General features: G+C 51.8%; 1 protein-coding gene across 2 annotated transcripts in view; it reads left to right on the top strand.

Annotated features, from left to right (window-relative positions):
* ALDH4A1 (aldehyde dehydrogenase 4 family member A1) overlaps positions 1–17,764 on the top strand; it is a 31,151-nt gene that overhangs the window by 918 nt on the left and 12,469 nt on the right. The window contains exons 1-8 of one of the 2 annotated variants that reach the window (XM_048824705.2): positions 283–464; positions 5,084–5,177; positions 5,687–5,779; positions 8,166–8,213; positions 9,382–9,537; positions 10,954–11,103; positions 11,330–11,404; positions 17,389–17,576. In XM_048824705.2, the coding sequence (XP_048680662.2) occupies positions 388–464; positions 5,084–5,177; positions 5,687–5,779; positions 8,166–8,213; positions 9,382–9,537; positions 10,954–11,103; positions 11,330–11,404; positions 17,389–17,576 (881 nt within the window). In that variant the 5' untranslated portion in view covers positions 283–387. Of the gene's footprint in view, positions 1–282; positions 465–5,083; positions 5,178–5,686; positions 5,780–8,165; positions 8,214–9,381; positions 9,538–10,953; positions 11,104–11,329; positions 11,405–17,388; positions 17,577–17,764 lie in introns of those variants that run through there. The other variant, XM_048824704.2, reaches the window with a different exon arrangement.

Here is a 17,764-nt window from a genome sequence, read left to right as displayed (position 1 = left end):
AGATAGGGAAACGGCAGCGGGTCAGGTCTCCCCCGCCCGCCCTTCTCCTCTTCCCGGGGCTTTCAAAGGCTGCCCCTTGCAGTCCTCCCTGTGCCTGTCGCTGGTGCCCCACCCAGCTCAGGGGTGACCCCGGCCCACTCGTGCCCCCCTTGTGGGGCTCGGCGGCCTCTCCCGGCTCTGGCTCGTGCCACACCTGTGCCTGGACCGCCCCTTCGGAGCCAGCGGCTTGTTGGCCGACCTGCGGGTGCCGCCGTGGGGGGTGGCTAGTGTGGTACCACTGGAAGGCGGGTACAAGGCCAGGTTTGCCTGGGTGACTCCGGGGTTGTGTTGTAAACATGTTCCCTCCGCAATGAATTTAACTGGCAGCTAGGAGCTCCAGGACTCAGGATGGCAGGAGCATCTTCTTTTCCTATTTTCCCCTGTCAGGCAGCATTCCGGTCAGTTTCCTGCTCTGGTGCTATGGGGTTTGTCTATGCTGCACAGTTAACCCAGGCTCTTGCCTGGGTTTTAGTCTTTAACTCCCCTCATGTCCACATAGGAAAACCTCTGACCTAGGTTTGGAGGTGCTGTAAGCCTGGCCTAGCTGACCCATCTGAGGGTGTGAGTTGGAACCCAGGCTTTGCTTTTCACTTGGGCGGGAACCCACCTGCTTTGCGGTAAGTACACCGGTTAAATCACTTGACTGCTGGTTGTCCTCCAACGTCTTCCCACAATTCTCCCCAAAGGACAGACAAGGTCTCCCACAATTAACTGGGAAAGTATCCTAGAGCATCTCAGCTCACAGAAGCATGGGCTTTGCCCCCAGGCAGAGACAAGCGAGTGCAGAGCCGGTAAAGGCACAGTAACATGGGCAGGGCTTTGCAGTGGGGTCACACTCACACCCATGCTACGCTAACCCAAGTGTTCAGACCCAGGTGCTGATCACACCAGTTAAATGTGCAGTGTAGACACAGCCATTGCGTACTCTGGTCCCATTTGCGGGGGATGAGCAAAGTTCTGACTCTTGATAGTTACAGCTGAAAGACTAGTGAGATTAGCTTTATAAAATAAAAATATTTATTAAAAACCTAAAGGAATACAAACAGGGAATTTTCCACAGTTTTAATAACATCATGTGTATGATGGTGTCTTTGATTTGATTACATCCAATCTAAGAAAATATAAATCTCTTCAAAGTAACTCAGCCTCCCTCCTCCTAAAAAATATAGGCACATTTGAATCCCAGTATTCAGGAGGTTTCAGTCTGTCATTGCTGTGGGTTTGTAACAGATGTGGACAGCGCAAAGCGTTCTGAAAATCCTCATTCAAATAGTTCCAGAACTTACCATATTGGCTTCCTGAATTTCCTCCTTCATGTGTTGAATAAAACAGTCTTACAAAAATGGTTCAGATTTTGTTCTATCTTCTGTAGTTGAAAACATCACATCTGAAGAGCTGTATGGGAGAGTTGTCAGGAATCCAGCATGCCAAGGGGGCAAGTTTTTTTGTCACGTCTGAATTTCAAGAATTTCACTCAGTTTGTACAGTGAAAAAACAGGCTGGTTTGTTTTACTTGTTCGCCATTTTCACTCTTTGTTGCTTCTCCCCAAGCCTGCTGTTGCAAGGGCCGGGCTACAGGCACTGCCGGGGAATGTTTTAAATCCAGACAAAATACTATTTCCAGTGGAATTACAACCAAACAAACTGGAGAAATGTTTCTCTTCGTCCAAAGTTTTGTCCCATCATCCTGAGGTTTTGTCACATCTAAATCAGTCTCTAAGTGAAGCTTTAGAAGGAAAAGTGTCCAGCAGCAGAATTGATGGTATCCGTGCAGGGTTCTAGTATCTACCAAACTTCCAGGGTCCTTTCTATTTCTGTTGCAGGGTTGAGCTCAGAGGTAGTCAGAGGTAAAGGATTTGCAGCAGTAGCTTCGTGTTTCACTTTGTCACGGGACATGGGCTGAAGATAATGTTCTTTGCTGCTTCTAGAGTGGGAAGCCTGATATGTGGCTGCGATGCTCTGTCTTGATCTCAGCCAGGCTCTGCCTCTGTCAAGACTGAGCATTGCCCACTGCGAACTGTAGCATCAGAGGATCACACCCCTGTAGTAAAGTGGTCCTGGCCACTCTTGGTTTACAGGCCAAACTTGGACCATCCCTGTGCTAGTTACTGCCACTAATTAGTCTTTCATGCCCTTTGCTTTCTCCTGGCATACTTCTGCCTTCTCCCCAAACCCACTCCTGGGTCAGCATCTTTTCTCTCTCCAGTACAGGGCTCCTTCCCCTCTCTTTGGCTTCTGGTGGTTTGTTTTCTTTACTGCCACTGGGAAATATTGCTACGGTGCAGAATTTAATGCAAGACTGGGCCTGAGAAATTACAGCACCCAGGTTAATCTGCAGCTACCTGTTGAAGCATGCACTGTGCTGACAAAAACAAACCTGCCCGTCTTCTGCCCCCTGTATTTTGAACTCTTCTAAAAGCAGGAGGTGTGGTGTAGCTCGATCACTCCCATTTGGAAGATGGTGCATTCTGCAGCATAGAACCTCCCACCGTGCTGGGATGTTGGTTCCATAGCAACTCCAATGGAATAAAGCCCCCTACTGAATTGCCAGCATCTTCCTGCATCAGTCTTCCCTCCTTGGAAGTCTTCTGTCTACTGGATAAAGTTGCACTGGTTTAACTTTATATTTTTCTCCCCGCATGCATTGTCTTCTTTTGGTTTATCTTGGGTCGTATGTGGGACTAATTAAGCTGCGTTGGAGGTGATGTAACTCTGTTCTGGTAGGAATTACACTGGTGAAGCGTTTGTGTGGGCGTAACTACACTATTGCAGTTAGTCCTCCTGTTGGCATCCCACAGTGCATTGGTTCACACCTGGCCTGGCCTGCCTGGCTATCTATGCGCACTCCGCTGCTCTAGGAGTATCCAGACAGGATGTCCCACCCCTGTTCAAATACCACTGGCACATTCCCTAGAATCTGCAACTCTAGGTCATTGCAGGGAGAGAGGAAGGATGGTCTAGTGGTTAGGGCACTAGCCTGGGATTCAGGAGAGCCAGGATCAATTCCCTTCTCTGTCACAGACTTCCAGTGTGACTTCCGGCAAGTCACTTAGTCTTTCTTTGCCTCAGTTCCCCATCTATAAAATGGGAATGATAACATTGCCTTCTCTCCTAGGGGCGTGGTGAGGATAATTACTTTAAAGTGTGAGGTGCTCTGATACTGTGGTACTAAGAGACCATATAAGTCCCTAAGATAGATAGAAGGACATGGATCTAGACTCCACATCAGGAGGTCCTGGACTTCCTTGCCTCCTGAGGAGAGGACACTAAGTGCTGACTAGCCTGACCCTGTCTAGCTTATGCACCAGATCACAGCACAAGGCTGCTGGCAGTACTGATAAGGCAAAGATGCAAGGGACAACATCACCGCTTGGTGGTGCCAACAGAGGTTCCACTCGGGCTGTACTTTACCCTGGCAGAAGGGTCATTTTCCTGGGCTCTGAGAAGGCTGCATGTACTTTATCAATAGGGTGGCAATTCCGGAAGTCTCCAGGGGTCACGTGTCACTGGGTGAAGTAGACGCCTTCTCTGCCTCCAGGTTACAGAAATGACCCCATGTTCTGATGATGCTACACGGGGAAACTGAGCACTATTGGGGACCACACCCAGGATTGTTGTGCTGCTTTGCTGGGTGTTTTCGAGGGATGCTGTCGGCTGGAGATCTAAGGCAAATGTTGGCTTCTGAGTCCCACTGTCTTTTAATGAGATTTAGGGTTCTGAGGGCCTGAGTCACTTTTGAAAATAAGACTTAGGCCTTGTTTACTTTCTTTTAGATCAGCCTAGCCATGTGGCTCAGTGCTGTGAAAATAAGACATCTTGGGTGCTGTAATTAGGTTGACCTAAGCTCCAGTATGTGAATTCTTCCATCAACCTAGCTACGGCCTCTCAGGGAGGTGGATTGCCTATGCCAGTGGTTCTCAATTAGGGATACGTGTACCCCTGGGGGTACACAGGTCTTCTGGGGGTACATCGACTCATCTAGAGATTTGCCCAGTTTTACAACAGGCTACATAAATAGCGCTAGTGAAGTCAGTACAAACAGTGACTTGTTTATACTGATCTATATACCAGACACTGAAATGTCAGTACAATATTTATATTCCAATCAATTTATTTTATAATTCTATGGTAAAAATGAGAGAGTCAACTATTTTTCAGTAATAGTGTGGCTGTGACGCTTTTGTATTTTTCTGTCTGGTTTTGTCAGCAAGTAGTTTTAAAGTGAGGGGAAACTTGGGGTACTCAAGACAAATCCGACTCCTGCCAGGGCTACAGTCGTCTGGAAAGATTGAGCACCACTGACCTGTGCCAAGGGGAGAGCTCCTCCCATCGGCGTAGCTAATGTCTGCACTGCAGCTGTGCCATTGTAGCGTTTTACGTGTAACCGAGCCCTCAGACAGGTGGATTAATGACGACGGAAAAACACCTTCCGTTACCATAGGAAGTGTCTGCAGAGTTTGGAGTGTAGACAGCTGATGGCACTGAAGTAACTTACTTCCTTTTGAAAGTTCTGCCCTAAGTCCGTTTCAGAAAGCAAGTTTAAAAATAGTTAACCCTATCACCAGTCCTCTTGCCAAATCTTGTGGCTTTACAATCCCGTTGTCCTGTTCTTTCAAAATGGTTTTTCTGTCCCCTGTTGCTGCGTGAAAGACCCACACCATGCATGAGAAGCTAACTAGGCAGTGAAACTAACTACCCACAGAGTGCCGTCAAATATACACAGTAAACAAACTGGGAAAAAGAGAGGGAAATTATTATTTATTTACGTGCCACGGCACCTAGGACCCCAATGTGCTAGGAGCTGTACAATCACAGAACAGGAACAACAAACTTCTCCCGACCTCTTTCAGCTCTAGCCACAGGAAGTGTGATCTTCCCGCTGACTGTCTGGTATAGCATGTGCTGCTGACAGTAATAAGGAATGAAACTCCACAGCAGCTCCTCCGTGGACGCCCGTCTCACTTCACCGGCCAGGACAGCCACGGTATAGATTGAATGAAGAAGTGTGTGGCTTCTCAGTGTGTCTCTCTTTTTCCCTTCCCAGGCTGCGATGGCAACACCGTATAGCTGTAGAGGTGACCAACGAACCCATTCTGGAGTTCAAGCAGGGCAGCCCGGAACGAGCGGCTCTTCAGAAGGTACTGTCCTGAGCAGTTTGTTGCAGCCAAGAAACCGCCAGTGTGGTGTGTGTGATCTTCCAGGCTCACTCTAAAGAGGTTGATTCTTTAGCTGAAGTGGTAGGACACCCATCCCAACCCCTGATGGTTACCCTATTGGGGACAAGCCTTTTGCCCACCCCACTTTTTTACTCCCCCCCCTTAACTCTGCAGATGGCCCCCATAACACGGGGATGTTCTCAGTCTGAACAGAGCTTGGTACTGGAGAAGTCCAAGGTTTCCTTTCCCTGGGTTGTGAGCACAGTGCTGGTCTGGCAGGCAGGTTCAAGAGGGACTCACACATGGACCTTTGGCAGGGCCATTCATAGGACCATCAGGTCACCCGGTTTGCATGTATTGTCGGGGAGGGAGGCGGATCAAAGCCACGGCTGGCTGGATACCCTTTCCATCCCCAGGGGCTGCCTTCCGTTCAGCAGAGGGGGAGCTGCCCGGCTCTCACTGGTTCGTTTCTGTTCTGACTCATCCGATAGGCGCTAAACGATCTGAAGGGCAAGACGGAGGCCATCCCGTGCGTGGTGGGGGGAGAAGAGGTGTGGACATCAGACGTCAGATACCAGTTGTCGGTGAGTCCCAGTGGGGAGCGCCTGGTCGCTAGGTGACCCCTGCACGGGCTGGCAAAGCCCTGGGAATCTGCAAGGAGCCTCTCTGACACGACGGGGAAATCCCAATGTGGGGCAGTTTTATCCCCTTCCTGGAAGACATGCCCCTCCCCAGGGATTGCTGCCACTCGTTCATGTATTTCTCCCTCCGGGGTGTAGTTCTACCTAGTGTCCTTATTAAATGTTGCCTTGTAGCAAACTGGCCCATTACAGAAGTGAGGGCCCTTTCCCTGAGACTTACGAAAAGTGAGCTGCCTTAGCCGGGAGCACGGTAATGGACAGATCTTTGGGGAAGTCCCTCATGGGAATTGCCAAACTGGATCAGACCCACAGTCCCGAATCCTGTCTTTGACAGTGGCCAGTACCAGCTTAGGAGGAAAGTATAGGAACCCTGCCAGAGGGAAATAGGGGATAATGTGCCCCCCACATTGGTCATAGAATCATAGAATATCAGGGTTGGAAGGGACCCCAGAAGGTCATCTAGTCCAACCCTCTGCTCGAAGCAGGACCAATTCCCAGTTAAATCATCCCAGCCAGGGCTTTGTCAAGCCTGACCTTAAAAACCTCTAAGGAAGGAGATTCTACCACCTCCCTAGGTAATGCATTCCAGTGTTTCACCACCCTCCTAGTGAAAAAGTTTTTCCTAATATCCAATCTAAACCTCCCCCACTGCAACTTGAGACCATTACTCCTCGTTCTGTCATCTGCTACCATTGAGAACAGTCTAGAGCCATCCTCTTTGGAACCCCCTTTCAGGTAGTTGAAAGAAGCTATCAAATCCCCCCTCATTCTTCTCTTCTGCAGGCTAAACAATCCCAGCTCCCTCAGCCTCTCCTCATAAGTCATGTGTTCCAGACCCCTAATCATTTTTGTTGCCCTTTGCTGGACTCTCTCCAATTTATCCACATCCTTCTTGTAGTGTGGGGCCCAAAACTGGACACAGTACTCCAGATGAGGCCTCACCAATGTCGAATAGAGGGGAACGATCACGTCCCTCGATCTGCTCGCTATGCCCCTACTTATACATCCCAAAATGCCATTGGCCTTCTTGGCAACAAGGGCACACTGCTGACTCATATCCAGCTTCTCGTCCACTGTCACCCCTAGGTCCTTTTCCGCAGAACTGCTGCCTAGCCATTCGGTTCCTAGTCTGTAGCTGTGCATTGGGTTCTTCCATCCTAAGTGCAGGACCCTGCACTTATCCTTATTGAACCTCATCAGATTTCTTTTGGCCCAATCCTCCAATTTGTCTAGGTCCTTCTGTATCCTATCCCTCCCCTCCAGCGTATCTACCACTCCTCCCAGTTTAGTGTCATCCGAAAATTTGCTGAGAGTGCAATCCACACCATCCTCCAGATCCTTTATGAAGATATTGAACAAAACCGGCCCCAGGACCGACCCTTGGGGCACTCCACTTGATACCGGCTGCCAACTAGACATGGAGCCATTGATCACTACCCGTTGAGCCCGACAATCTAGCCAGCTTTCTACCCACCTTATAGTGCATTCATCCAGCCCATACTTCCTTAACTTGCTGACAAGAATACTGTGGGAGACCGTGTCAAAAGCTTTGCTAAAGTCAAGAAACAATACATCCACTGCATTCCCTTCATCCACAGAACCAGTAATCTCATCATAGAAGGCGATTAGATTAGTCAGGCATGACCTTCCCTTGGTGAATCCATGCTGGCTGTTCCTGATCACTTTCCTCTCATGCAAGTGCTTCAGGATTGATTCTTTGAGGACCTGCTCCATGATTTTTCCAGGGACTGAGGTGAGGCTGACTGGCCTGTAGTTCCCAGGATCCTCCTTCTTCCCTTTTTTAAAGATTGGCACTACATTAGCCTTTTTCCAGTCATCCGGGACTTCCCCGGTTCGCCACGAGTTTTCAAAGATAATGGTCCCAGAGGAAGCCACCCTTACTGGGACCAGAAAGCACCTCCTTGGAATTGCAGTCTAAGCTGTTTCCCTAAACCATCTAGGGGCCAGCGCTGCCTATCCTCTCTGGGTGGCCTAGACCAGGGCTGGTGCACACCATTCAGTCCCTGTCCACATAGGCAAAACCAAAGCACATTGCATGTGAGTGTCCCCAACACGGGTTGTTGAAGCAGGACCCAGGCGTCTGGGTGAACTCAGCAGAAGGTGAATGGAGGACGCTTTGGAGCAGGGTGGGTCCATAGGGATGGGGATGGATACGCACCTTCTCTGCCTGGGTTTGAGCCCGGGTGAATGGGGGATTGTTCTATATGCAGAAGTGTTGCGGGGGGAGGGCAGAGGGTGTGTGTGGAGTGGCATGGGAGAGGAGGGGGATCTTTACAGCATTAATCACCCCAGGCTCTCCTCCTTTCAGCCGTTCAATCACTCGCACAAGGTGGCCAGGTTCTGCTATGCGGACAAGGTGAGTGTGGCCCAGGGTTGTGCCCAGACCTGCCTCCCAGCATCTGACCTGCAGGGAGCAGGCTTGAGGGCGTGTGGTCATGGGAAACCGAGCTGTCCTTTGCCAGCCACAGACTAAGCCTAGGGAGCTTTCCTCAGAGCCTGCAGGTGGAAGTGACGCTTTTACCCCCGCTGCTTTAATGAGGCTGAGCTCCTAACACAGGGCAGCTCTGTGGGCCTCTGGCTTGCCTGCTGTGGGTGCTTTAAACCACATAACCTCGGATAGTGCCACACGCTGTGTCCGCAGCCGCTGGGCTTGCGCCCCGCACAGATCCATCCGCGCCCCTGCTCCTTGCTAGTGCAGCTGGGGGAGAGTGGGGCTTAGCTGCTTAAGATGAATGTGGGGGGTGAAGGCCGGTGCTGTCATCCAGCTGCTGAGTCGAGTCACCTAGGGGGCTCGCTGCAGAAAGCGGGGGAGGCGACTCCATAGCGGGTCGTCTTCCCTCAGAGATGGCACTGAACCAGAGACCCAGCTGGATGCTGAATGAATTGTAAAATCTAGGCCCACAGTCGCAACCGATCCTGGAATGGGGTGTCCTGGCCAGATCCCAACTTGGGTTGTTATGTCGGCAGAATGCAAATTTCCCTAGCGGTTTCGGCTGGACATGGGAGTCTTCTCCCCTTCCTGTCCTAAAATGGTTACATGGTATTAGACAGCTGCTGCCTTCCATGCCAGAGATGGTTGCATTACAATAGTGGCTGAAGAGACCCTGATATTTAGTCCTTCCCTACCTCGCACTGGGATTGTGCAGCTTGGGGGATGTATGTACAGTGCTTTGAGATCCTTATCAGAACACACAGTAGCAGTATTTATTTAGTGTTGCAACCATTAGCATGGAAACAGGAGAATCCGCATGAGTCTGGCCTGCCTGCCTGAGAGGTTCTTGAACCCCTGGTGTTCAAAGTCCCGATGAGCCCTGGCATAATTCCAAGCTCACAACTGCGGCCTGCAGCAAAGTCTTTGGGTTACTGTTGGGACTGCGTATGCAGTGGAGTTGGGGTGGGGCTGGTTCTTCACACCTGCAGCCGCTGATCTGAGCCATGAGGCTGCGGCGAGCCCCGGGGTGGGGCTGGGGGACTGAGTTTCGGGGAAGCACTGATCTGTTGTGCTTCCATCTCCTGCTCCTCAGGACTTGCTTAACAAAGCAATCAATGCTGCCGTGGCGGTGCGGAAGGAGTGGGACCTGAGACCTGTCCAGGACAGGGCACAGATCTTCTTCAAGGCGGCCGACATGCTGAGCGGCCCACGGCGAGCGGAAATGCTGGCCAAGACCATGATTGGGCAGGTAAGGCTGCAGGTGGAATGGTCCCCTGCTGAGATAAACCATAATGATTGAGGGGGAAGGTGGCAGGAAGAGCTGCTGGCCCAAATCTTGATGATCAGACGGTGGTAAGTGGCACAAATATGAGAAACGTCTGTGATGCAACGAGAGCTCGTGTAGCCCGAATTCTTCCTTTGCTGCTGGAGCCGTGCATCCGTCCCCTTCTGCTGGGGACGTTGGCCGGCTGATTTCTAGCAGGACCCTCCCTGCACCTGGAGAGCTGCGGGGGGGATCTTGTTAATGGAGCGGATGCGCGGGAGCTCCCCACATAGCCGTTGATGGTTATCGTGCCAGGGGTAGGCAGAGAAGGCTGCTGAGTGGGGTGGAAATATCCAGGAAGTGTGAGGTGAGCAGCTGATCGGTCTCTGGCCGGGCTTTCAGTGCCACGTTAACGTGGCGTCACCAGCAAGACTTCCCGGGCCAAGCCGGGGGCGGCAGTGGGTGAAGCGGGAAGTTTGGCTAGAGGGAAGGTGATGTCCAGGGTTGGGCTGATCAGGAGTGGCCAGTGAGACCCACGATTAGGGGGTTAGATTCTAGCAGAAGCCTGATTTCCCCCTTCGCTTTTGCTGCAAGAAGGGGCTGTATGAATCCTGCAGGGCATCTGGCAGGGATCTGTCCTAATGCACCTGCTTAGGAACACGGATGGTGTCTTCAAACAAAGGACCCCCCCACCCTCGAAAGACAAGTTTACCCTGCCCACAAAAACCCTGCGGGAGAAGAGGGGCCTTGTTCTGTTCTCGAAATCGCAACAGACTCCTGTTGTGTGGACCCAGTGAGGGAAGCAGACCCCAGAGTCGAAGGCCCTCTGCTGAGTGCCCCCAGCTCTTTCAATCTGCTAGTTTGAGTGCTTCGGTTGGTCCCAGTTCCCTTAGTGGCATGTGGGGCGGGAAATGGGTCACTAGGATAGCATGGGGCCCAGCTACATACTGGGCTCCTAGATCAGACAGCACTGTGAAAGGGGATTTCCTGGGTCTGATGTAGCCAATGCACTCTTAGCAATTACAGTGGTAGGGTCTGGTCTGTGTTCATTGCACAAGCTGTTGGAGACATTGCGTGAAATAGACGTCACTCTGTACAGGGCTAGCGACTTACTGGTGTGCTAATGCTGTGTGGGACACCTGGGTTTGATTTCCAGCCCCGATCTTTCGCCCTGTGCTGGGGGTGGGGCTGTGCCGGGGAGCAGGAGGGGAAGGATACTAACAAACCCAGTCTGAGTTTGGGAGTCGGGCTTTCCTGCTGGTCGTCACCCACCCGGTAAGAGCAAGGGGCAGAGGCAGCATGGGGCAATGTAGCTTGAAAGAAGCCAAGCCCCTGTGACGGTCAGCCCTTAGGGAGAAAGCAGGGCGGGGAGTGTGTTTATCTCTCCCATTCCCCTTTCAGGGCAAAACCGTCATCCAGGCGGAAATTGACGCAGCCGCGGAGCTGATAGATTTCTTCCGATTCAATGCCAAGTACGCGCTGGAGCTGGAGAACTCTCAGCCTGTCAGCGTCCCCATCAGCACCAACAGCATGGTCTACCGGGGGCTGGAGGTGAGGTGAAGGTTGGGCTGGGGTGGCTCAGACATGCACATCCAAGGCGTGTGGGGGGGGTCGTGAGAAAACACGGCTCAGACCAGATGCTCTGCATTTGTGGGCGCGCTGAGCTCTCCCTGTGCGTCGCGAGCTGCAGTGGGAAGTTTTTCCACGCTCCTGCGGCCTCCCTTGGGGTGTGTGCATGACACTGTGTAAATTCTCCCTTTCCTTCCCCTGCATGCAGGGCTTTGTGGCAGCTGTTTCGCCCTTTAACTTCACTGCGATTGGTGGGAACCTGGCAGGGGCTCCGGCTTTGATGGTGAGTGTGTGTGTGTGTGGGGGGTTTCTTTACGCAGCGCTGTGGTTTTGGATTAAACGGCTCTTTGCCCAATGAATCGGCCCTGTGTGCTACCCCCAGGGGTAGCTGAGCAACCAACACTCCACAATCTGTAAAGAAATTTGCTTTATTGGAACGCTAAGGTTGTAATTTCGAATGCCCCAATGCTAGGAAATGCAAACATCAAGGTACTCATAGTAAAATGCACCCCACCCCCCATTCCAGTATCCTGTCTATGACGTTACCAGACGCTTCATAGGAGTGGATAGGAAACCCTTTAATGGACAAGTATGGCATCAGCTGCCTGACCCCACCAGTTAGCGGTTGTCTCGTGCCCTGCAGCATGAGGGTTTGTATGCCTTTTATTCTTATTCAAGCCTCCCCATATGGATAATGGGTTACATTAAATGTCCCCCCCCTTCCCTCCAAAAATCTTGCTAAGCTCTTGGCTTCAGTGACATATTGTGGCAGTGAGTTCCACTGGCTAGCTGTGCATTGTGCAAAAATTTATTTAGTCTGTTTTAAATGTGTTGCCCTTGACCGTCCCTTTTGTTCTTTTATTATTAGAGAAGGTAGGTCGGAGCACCCTGCTTACCTTGTATATTCCTGGCGAGGCTGGGGTGGAGACTTTCCTACAGCAGGCATTTATTGGGGGCAGCCTTATTGTTGTCCCCTCGCTGAGCATTGCCCTTGCACAGGTTGGCGGGAGTACTCTGCACCCTAATCGGCGTCCGCTGTAGAGCAGCGGTTGCATTAGGAGACTGTGAAATTAACTTGTTAACGAGGCTGCTGATTTCACAGTCGGGCAGTGTTACACAGGCACTTGGGTCCGATCAGGCTGATCCGCCGGGCTGTGTGTGAGCGCATAGGAGTTCTTAGCGCTGAAGTGCAGTGAGCTGTTACTTGGTAGCTCAGCTTGAATCCTGCCGTGGGCGTGAGGCGGGATATCCCAGGGTTTTCCTAACAGCCGGATTGTGTGGGGTGGAGGCAGGGCAGAAGAGGGAGTGGGTCAGAACAATAAAACCACGGCAGTTCTGTGCTGCTGGGCTGGCCTGGAATTCCAGCCCTGCTTGGCAGTTCTGCTGTAGCCTCTTGGATATGTTCACAAAAGAAAGGGGGTGAGGGGAAGAGGGAGAAGTGTTAGTGTCTAGTGTCTCTCCTGCACTGAGATCTGCCTGACACAGGGTTGGCAGGGATCAAGGTACGCCTCCCTGATTCCTCCTGGGGCATTTGCACGTGCCCCGGCCCATCAGTGTAAATTAGAGCAGCTTAGGGGCTGCTCTAGTTTATGCCAGCTGCGAATTGGTGTGGCGCTGCCATCTGTGCTTTGGGGGTGAGGGGGACGTTTGGTGTAGGTGCCAGCTATGCCACCGGAGAGCTTCCTTATGCTGGATAATTCTGCTAAGGCCAAATTTCACCACTTTGTGCTGCTTAGCATGATCCAAATAGGAGGAGAGATTCTGGGCCCGTATTTGAAGCGTTTCTGAATGAAACGAGCTAAGCCCTAGACTGCACTAAACTAGCCAGTGTCTGTGTTGCGTTAACCCAGATTCCCCATCAAACCCGGCCAAAGGACTACAGAGTCCGGCCTGAACATTCAGACGTGATCAGGGCTTTTGGTTGCCTCCATTGTTGGGTGCTCAATTTGAAATGCCGCCTGATTTATTGATTTAAATAGCTAAGCACCTGCCCCGGGAAAATCTTTAAGGTGTCTCACAGGCCGAACACCTACAGATCGAGTGCGCCCTACCCAAAATCAATAGTCCCTCTTGAAAATGTAGGCCCCCTGGAAGCATTCTCTTACCCCACCTCCCTCGCAGTTCAAGTAGAATGTCACACAGTAGCTGCCAAGACTTTCCCTGCTTTTGTTGATATAAACGGATGTAACCCTCGTTGCTGAACGGCCCCATTCAGCCCCGACGCTGCAAGCTTTTAAATGTCATTTTGCTTTGGTACAATGTCAACACGCCTGCAAAAGTAAAAATGGGCACCACTGCTTAATGAAATTAGGGTGTTGGTGCCAAAGGGGTGACTCTGATGATGGGGTATTCCAGTTGCCATGACCCATGGTAGGCCAGGCGTGCTGTGCTGGGCTTGGCCATACAGGGAAATGGACCGGCATAGCTTTAGTGGAATAACTATTCTCTGGTAGCTGTGCCGGTCTAACTGCCCTATGTGGGCACTCTGTTGTGCACTAAAAGTGACTTTATTCAGGAATAATCACTCCTCTCTGGAATTCTTAGTGGCCGTGCCGGGAGTTGTACCAGCATGGCTGTAGCGGAATAATTCTTCTTCAATTTCCCTGTGTAGACAAGCCCTCAGATTCTTGGTTTCCTGAGGACCTAGGTGAGGCGGAGATGGATTAAGGTTTTGTGGGGCCCTGGGCCAGAGCAAGTGGGGGGGACCCTCCCCACTCCTTCCGCCTACAGTCCTGCCCCTGTTCCTCCCCTTTTGCCTGCGGCCCTGCCCACGGTCCCACCCCCTTCCCCCGGCGGGTCGGCCCCCCTGCATGGCTCTGCAACCTGTTTGCTCCTTTCTGCCCTCACCCACACTGCAGCCCCAAGACTGGAGAAGCTCTGTCACCCCTCTTCCCCCCCCCCCACCCCACTCCCTCGGGGCCACAGTGCGGAGTGAGAGCTCCCCCACCCTGATGCTGCGGCAGGAAGCTAGAGCTCCTCCAGTTCTGGGGTTGCAGCTGGGTTCGGGGCGTTGGGGCTTCCCTCGCTGCCCAGCACTTCTGCCAGGGAGCGGGTGCACCCATTTTTTCTGGGCCCCCCGAATTGGCCCTGGGCACGGACCCCATCGGCCCATTGGCTAATCTGCTGCTGAGGTGAGGTGCTCACTGGACTGTAATTATTGAGATTTTCCTTATTTATTTATGTAAAGATGGGGCCAAGTGTGTAATGCAATGGGCGTTTCAACTGAATAAGGCAGGCCAAGTTTGGCTCCATGCAAGTGACTTTGGGCTTTGGCTCAGGAGAGGGTCAGGATAGCGGAGGAGAAATTGCCTCTAATCGTGGAAAGAAGAAGGTGTTTATAATCATGGAAAGGGAGCAAGAATAGGAAGGGACATACGGGGCTGTCTTTTGTTCTGTGTTTGTATGCCACCTGCTCTGTGATGCTGCAGCCACCCAAATAATAAGTAATGCCTTGCAGGGGTTAGACTGGTAATGACAGAGCTGTGATTCTGGCTCCTGGTCTAGGAAACTTACTGGTATTACCACTGGCCATGGAATGAGGTGGTGGTTGGGAGTTCACCGAGTAAGTAATGGACTACGATCTGCGGGCAGTGCCTTCCAAGGTGTAACCCCGAGTATGGATGAGGGCAAGGCCCTGCACATAACGTACCCAGATTTCAGCTTTCGGTAAAGCTCCCTGCAGGCCGCAGAACGAGCTCAAAAATATCGGCAGCAATGGGAGATGGACCGAAAGCCATAACAGTGCTAAACTGCTTTTAGTAGTCTTCCAACCAAAAGGATCCAAAAGCGGTTCATCAACTGATGTACGTACCGCACGTAGGCGCTGCCTGCCGCTGAAGTGCAGCCACCTCTGGGGTGGAGCACGATAGCTGTTAAACAGGGCACACAGCAGCTTAGAGCTGGATGTGAAGAATACTGTGCCCAAATAGAAGTGCAGCAGGGATTCAGAGAGGCAAATGGAATTTGGACCGTGGCACCAGGTTTAACTTTTCTGCTCTTATGAAAAGTGTCCTGGCATCTTTAATGACCAGAACCTCCGACTTTAAACTCCATATGGAAGATGGTGCCTCCCGCAGCACAGCGTCCTCTACTGGAGTCGGAGGGCATTGATTTACAAGGAAAAACAACCAAGCATTTAGCTCTTTTAGAGTGATGACGAAGGTGGGGGGGACACGCCTACAAATGCGGAGGGTGTAAACCTCAAGGTGGGAGAGTGAGACAAGGAGGCATAATTAAGAGGCTACTCAGACTGTCAGCTCTTTGGGGCAGGGGCCATCTTCTCGATTGTACAGCGCCTACCACAGCAGGGTCCATGTCTAGGGGTCCTAGGCGCTCCGGTTATATAAATAATAGCAATGTTAAGAGATGAAGAACAGGGGAATCTTTCTGATGGGGTGAGCTGTTTGTCTGGGGGATAGACTCTCAAGGGATGTGGGTGAAACCCCATCCCTTGGGACATTCAGAGCTAGTCCGGTGTATAGGGGACAATTCTGGCTGGCCAGGGTGAGCTACATGGTGGTGGATTGGACCTGGCAGGTCTGATCCATCCCTCTGAGAGTCTCCCTATTTTCTGGTCTTTTTCCTTGTGTCTGCTTTTCACTTGAGGACACGCCACAGCAGAGGTGCTGCATGCCAGTGTGTCTGCCTCCACTTAATAGGGAAAGCTGAGATCTTCTCTGCCCCTGGTGGTGGGCTGTTAAAGGGGAGATGGAGGAGGGGTCGCGTGGCTCCTGGTATCAGAAAAGGGGCTAGTTTGCCAAGCCCACATTCCTGCTTTGTACACCTGGAATTAAAATGGAGAGTTGTGGGCCAACTTGTTATAATGTGTGGACATTAATTAGCATCATGGTAATTAGTAATTTACAGTGGAATTCCCATGGGATTAAATATCTCGGCTGCGTGAATAGCTGGAGAGATCAACACGATTAATACTGTTACAATGATGGGAGAAGGATTTCAGAGGAGCAGAGCTTTTGCCATATCAGAACAGACCAGCAACTTGGTTCCTCTGGTCTCTTGTCCCTGACTGTGGTCTGTATTGGCTTTCACAGTGACTTCAACATTTTGCTGAGTGTGATGTAGTTTTCCCACCACTCAGAGTGGAAGAAAGAGGGGAGGGGAGGGTTTGTGTTGAGAGGCTCAGGATCTGAACATCCAATCCAGATGGACAAATGTTTTATGGCCCCTTGTTGCCCTGCGGCTTTCCATCTGCCATGACCGTTGTGGCTTGATTCACGACACCCCTGTGCTGCCGTGAGCTTCCAGGTAGCTCGCCCCTCGAGTGGCTGGATGGCTGGTGTAGTGGGCGTAGCACAGAACTGGGTGGAACCTTTCAAACCTGGGAGCTTACCTGGCTTCAGCCTCTTACAAACATGAGTCAGGCCCAGGGCAATGAGGGAAAGGTGCAGCACCAGGAGAGGATTAAGGGATCCCTGCTGGTCACATGGCTGCTTGGGACAGAGTATAAAAGGAAGGGGAAGCTGGGTCAAAGGAAAACTAAGGGGTAGGATGTGTCCTCTTCACTCCACGCTGGGTGAAGGTGGGGTGGTGGGAGACACCTCTCTAGGAATTATTACCCAGTGTCTTTCAGTTGATTCGCCCTCTTCTGTAGACAATAAAACCAGCCCTGAAGAAAGCCTTAAAAATGGACTGAAGCCGGGAGCTTTATTTCCCTTTCCTGGCTGGTTAAAGCACCCACTGGTTTACACCCAGTTTCAAGGAAACCTGACTTGAGGAGAAAGTACAGTTGTATGGCTGAAGCTGCTGGCGGAGACTCGGGTCCCATTCCCAGCACCACAGCTCGCTCTGTAACCTTGGACAAGTCCCTTATCTTCTCCATGCCTCTGTTTCCCCCATCTGTAAAATGGGGGTGGCACCTACTGACTACCCAGCGGTGCCAGGCTCAGCTGGCAGGAGATCTGCAGAGGGGCGGTGTTAGAGATAAGCAGAGGGTCATTATGGGGTCTGCCTGGTTTCAGGCTTCAGCTGAGTTGGGCATTAAGCTCAGTGCTGTTTGAAACAGAAACCTGAAGCCAAATGCAGGGGATGGGTATCAATCCCATGCACATCAGCGCTGCTGGACCCCCAGCAAACACAGCTGACTCTCACTGCTCTGCCCCTATCTGCTTTGCTGGCAGACAGGGGCTTTGGTTGGGTCGTTGAGCTTTGGAGCCATGGGGTCAGCACCGAGGGGGGACCTCATCACCTGCTATCTACGCCCATGGCCGCCCTCCGTGATCAATTGATTTGTTCCGCCTCCTCCTCCAGGGAAATGTGGTCCTCTGGAAACCCAGCGATGCCGCCATGCTGTCCAACTTCACCGTGTACAAGATCCTCCTGGAAGCTGGTCTCCCTCCAAACGTCATTCAGTTTGTCCCGGCTGACGGAACTGTTTTTGGAGACACGGTCACGAGCTCTGAGCATTTCTGCGGGCTCAACTTCACGGGCAGCGTTCCGTAAGTGGGCAGGGAAGCCGGCCAAGGGTCGGCTCTTTGGAGAGGGGGTTGGGTAGGGCAGGGTGGGGTCATGATGCTACAGCATCATCTGCTCAGGTGTGATGCCGCAACATAGCAGCATTTGCAGGCACTGAAGGTTAGTTCAGGACTGGTTAATGTCCCGCAAGCAAGGTGAGGATTGGGACAAT

The sequence above is a fragment of the Caretta caretta genome, chromosome 18 (genome assembly GCF_965140235.1).
Source record: "Caretta caretta isolate rCarCar2 chromosome 18, rCarCar1.hap1, whole genome shotgun sequence".
Classification (NCBI taxonomy): Eukaryota; Metazoa; Chordata; order Testudines; family Cheloniidae; genus Caretta; species Caretta caretta.
This window is presented reverse-complemented; position numbering and strand designations above follow the sequence as displayed.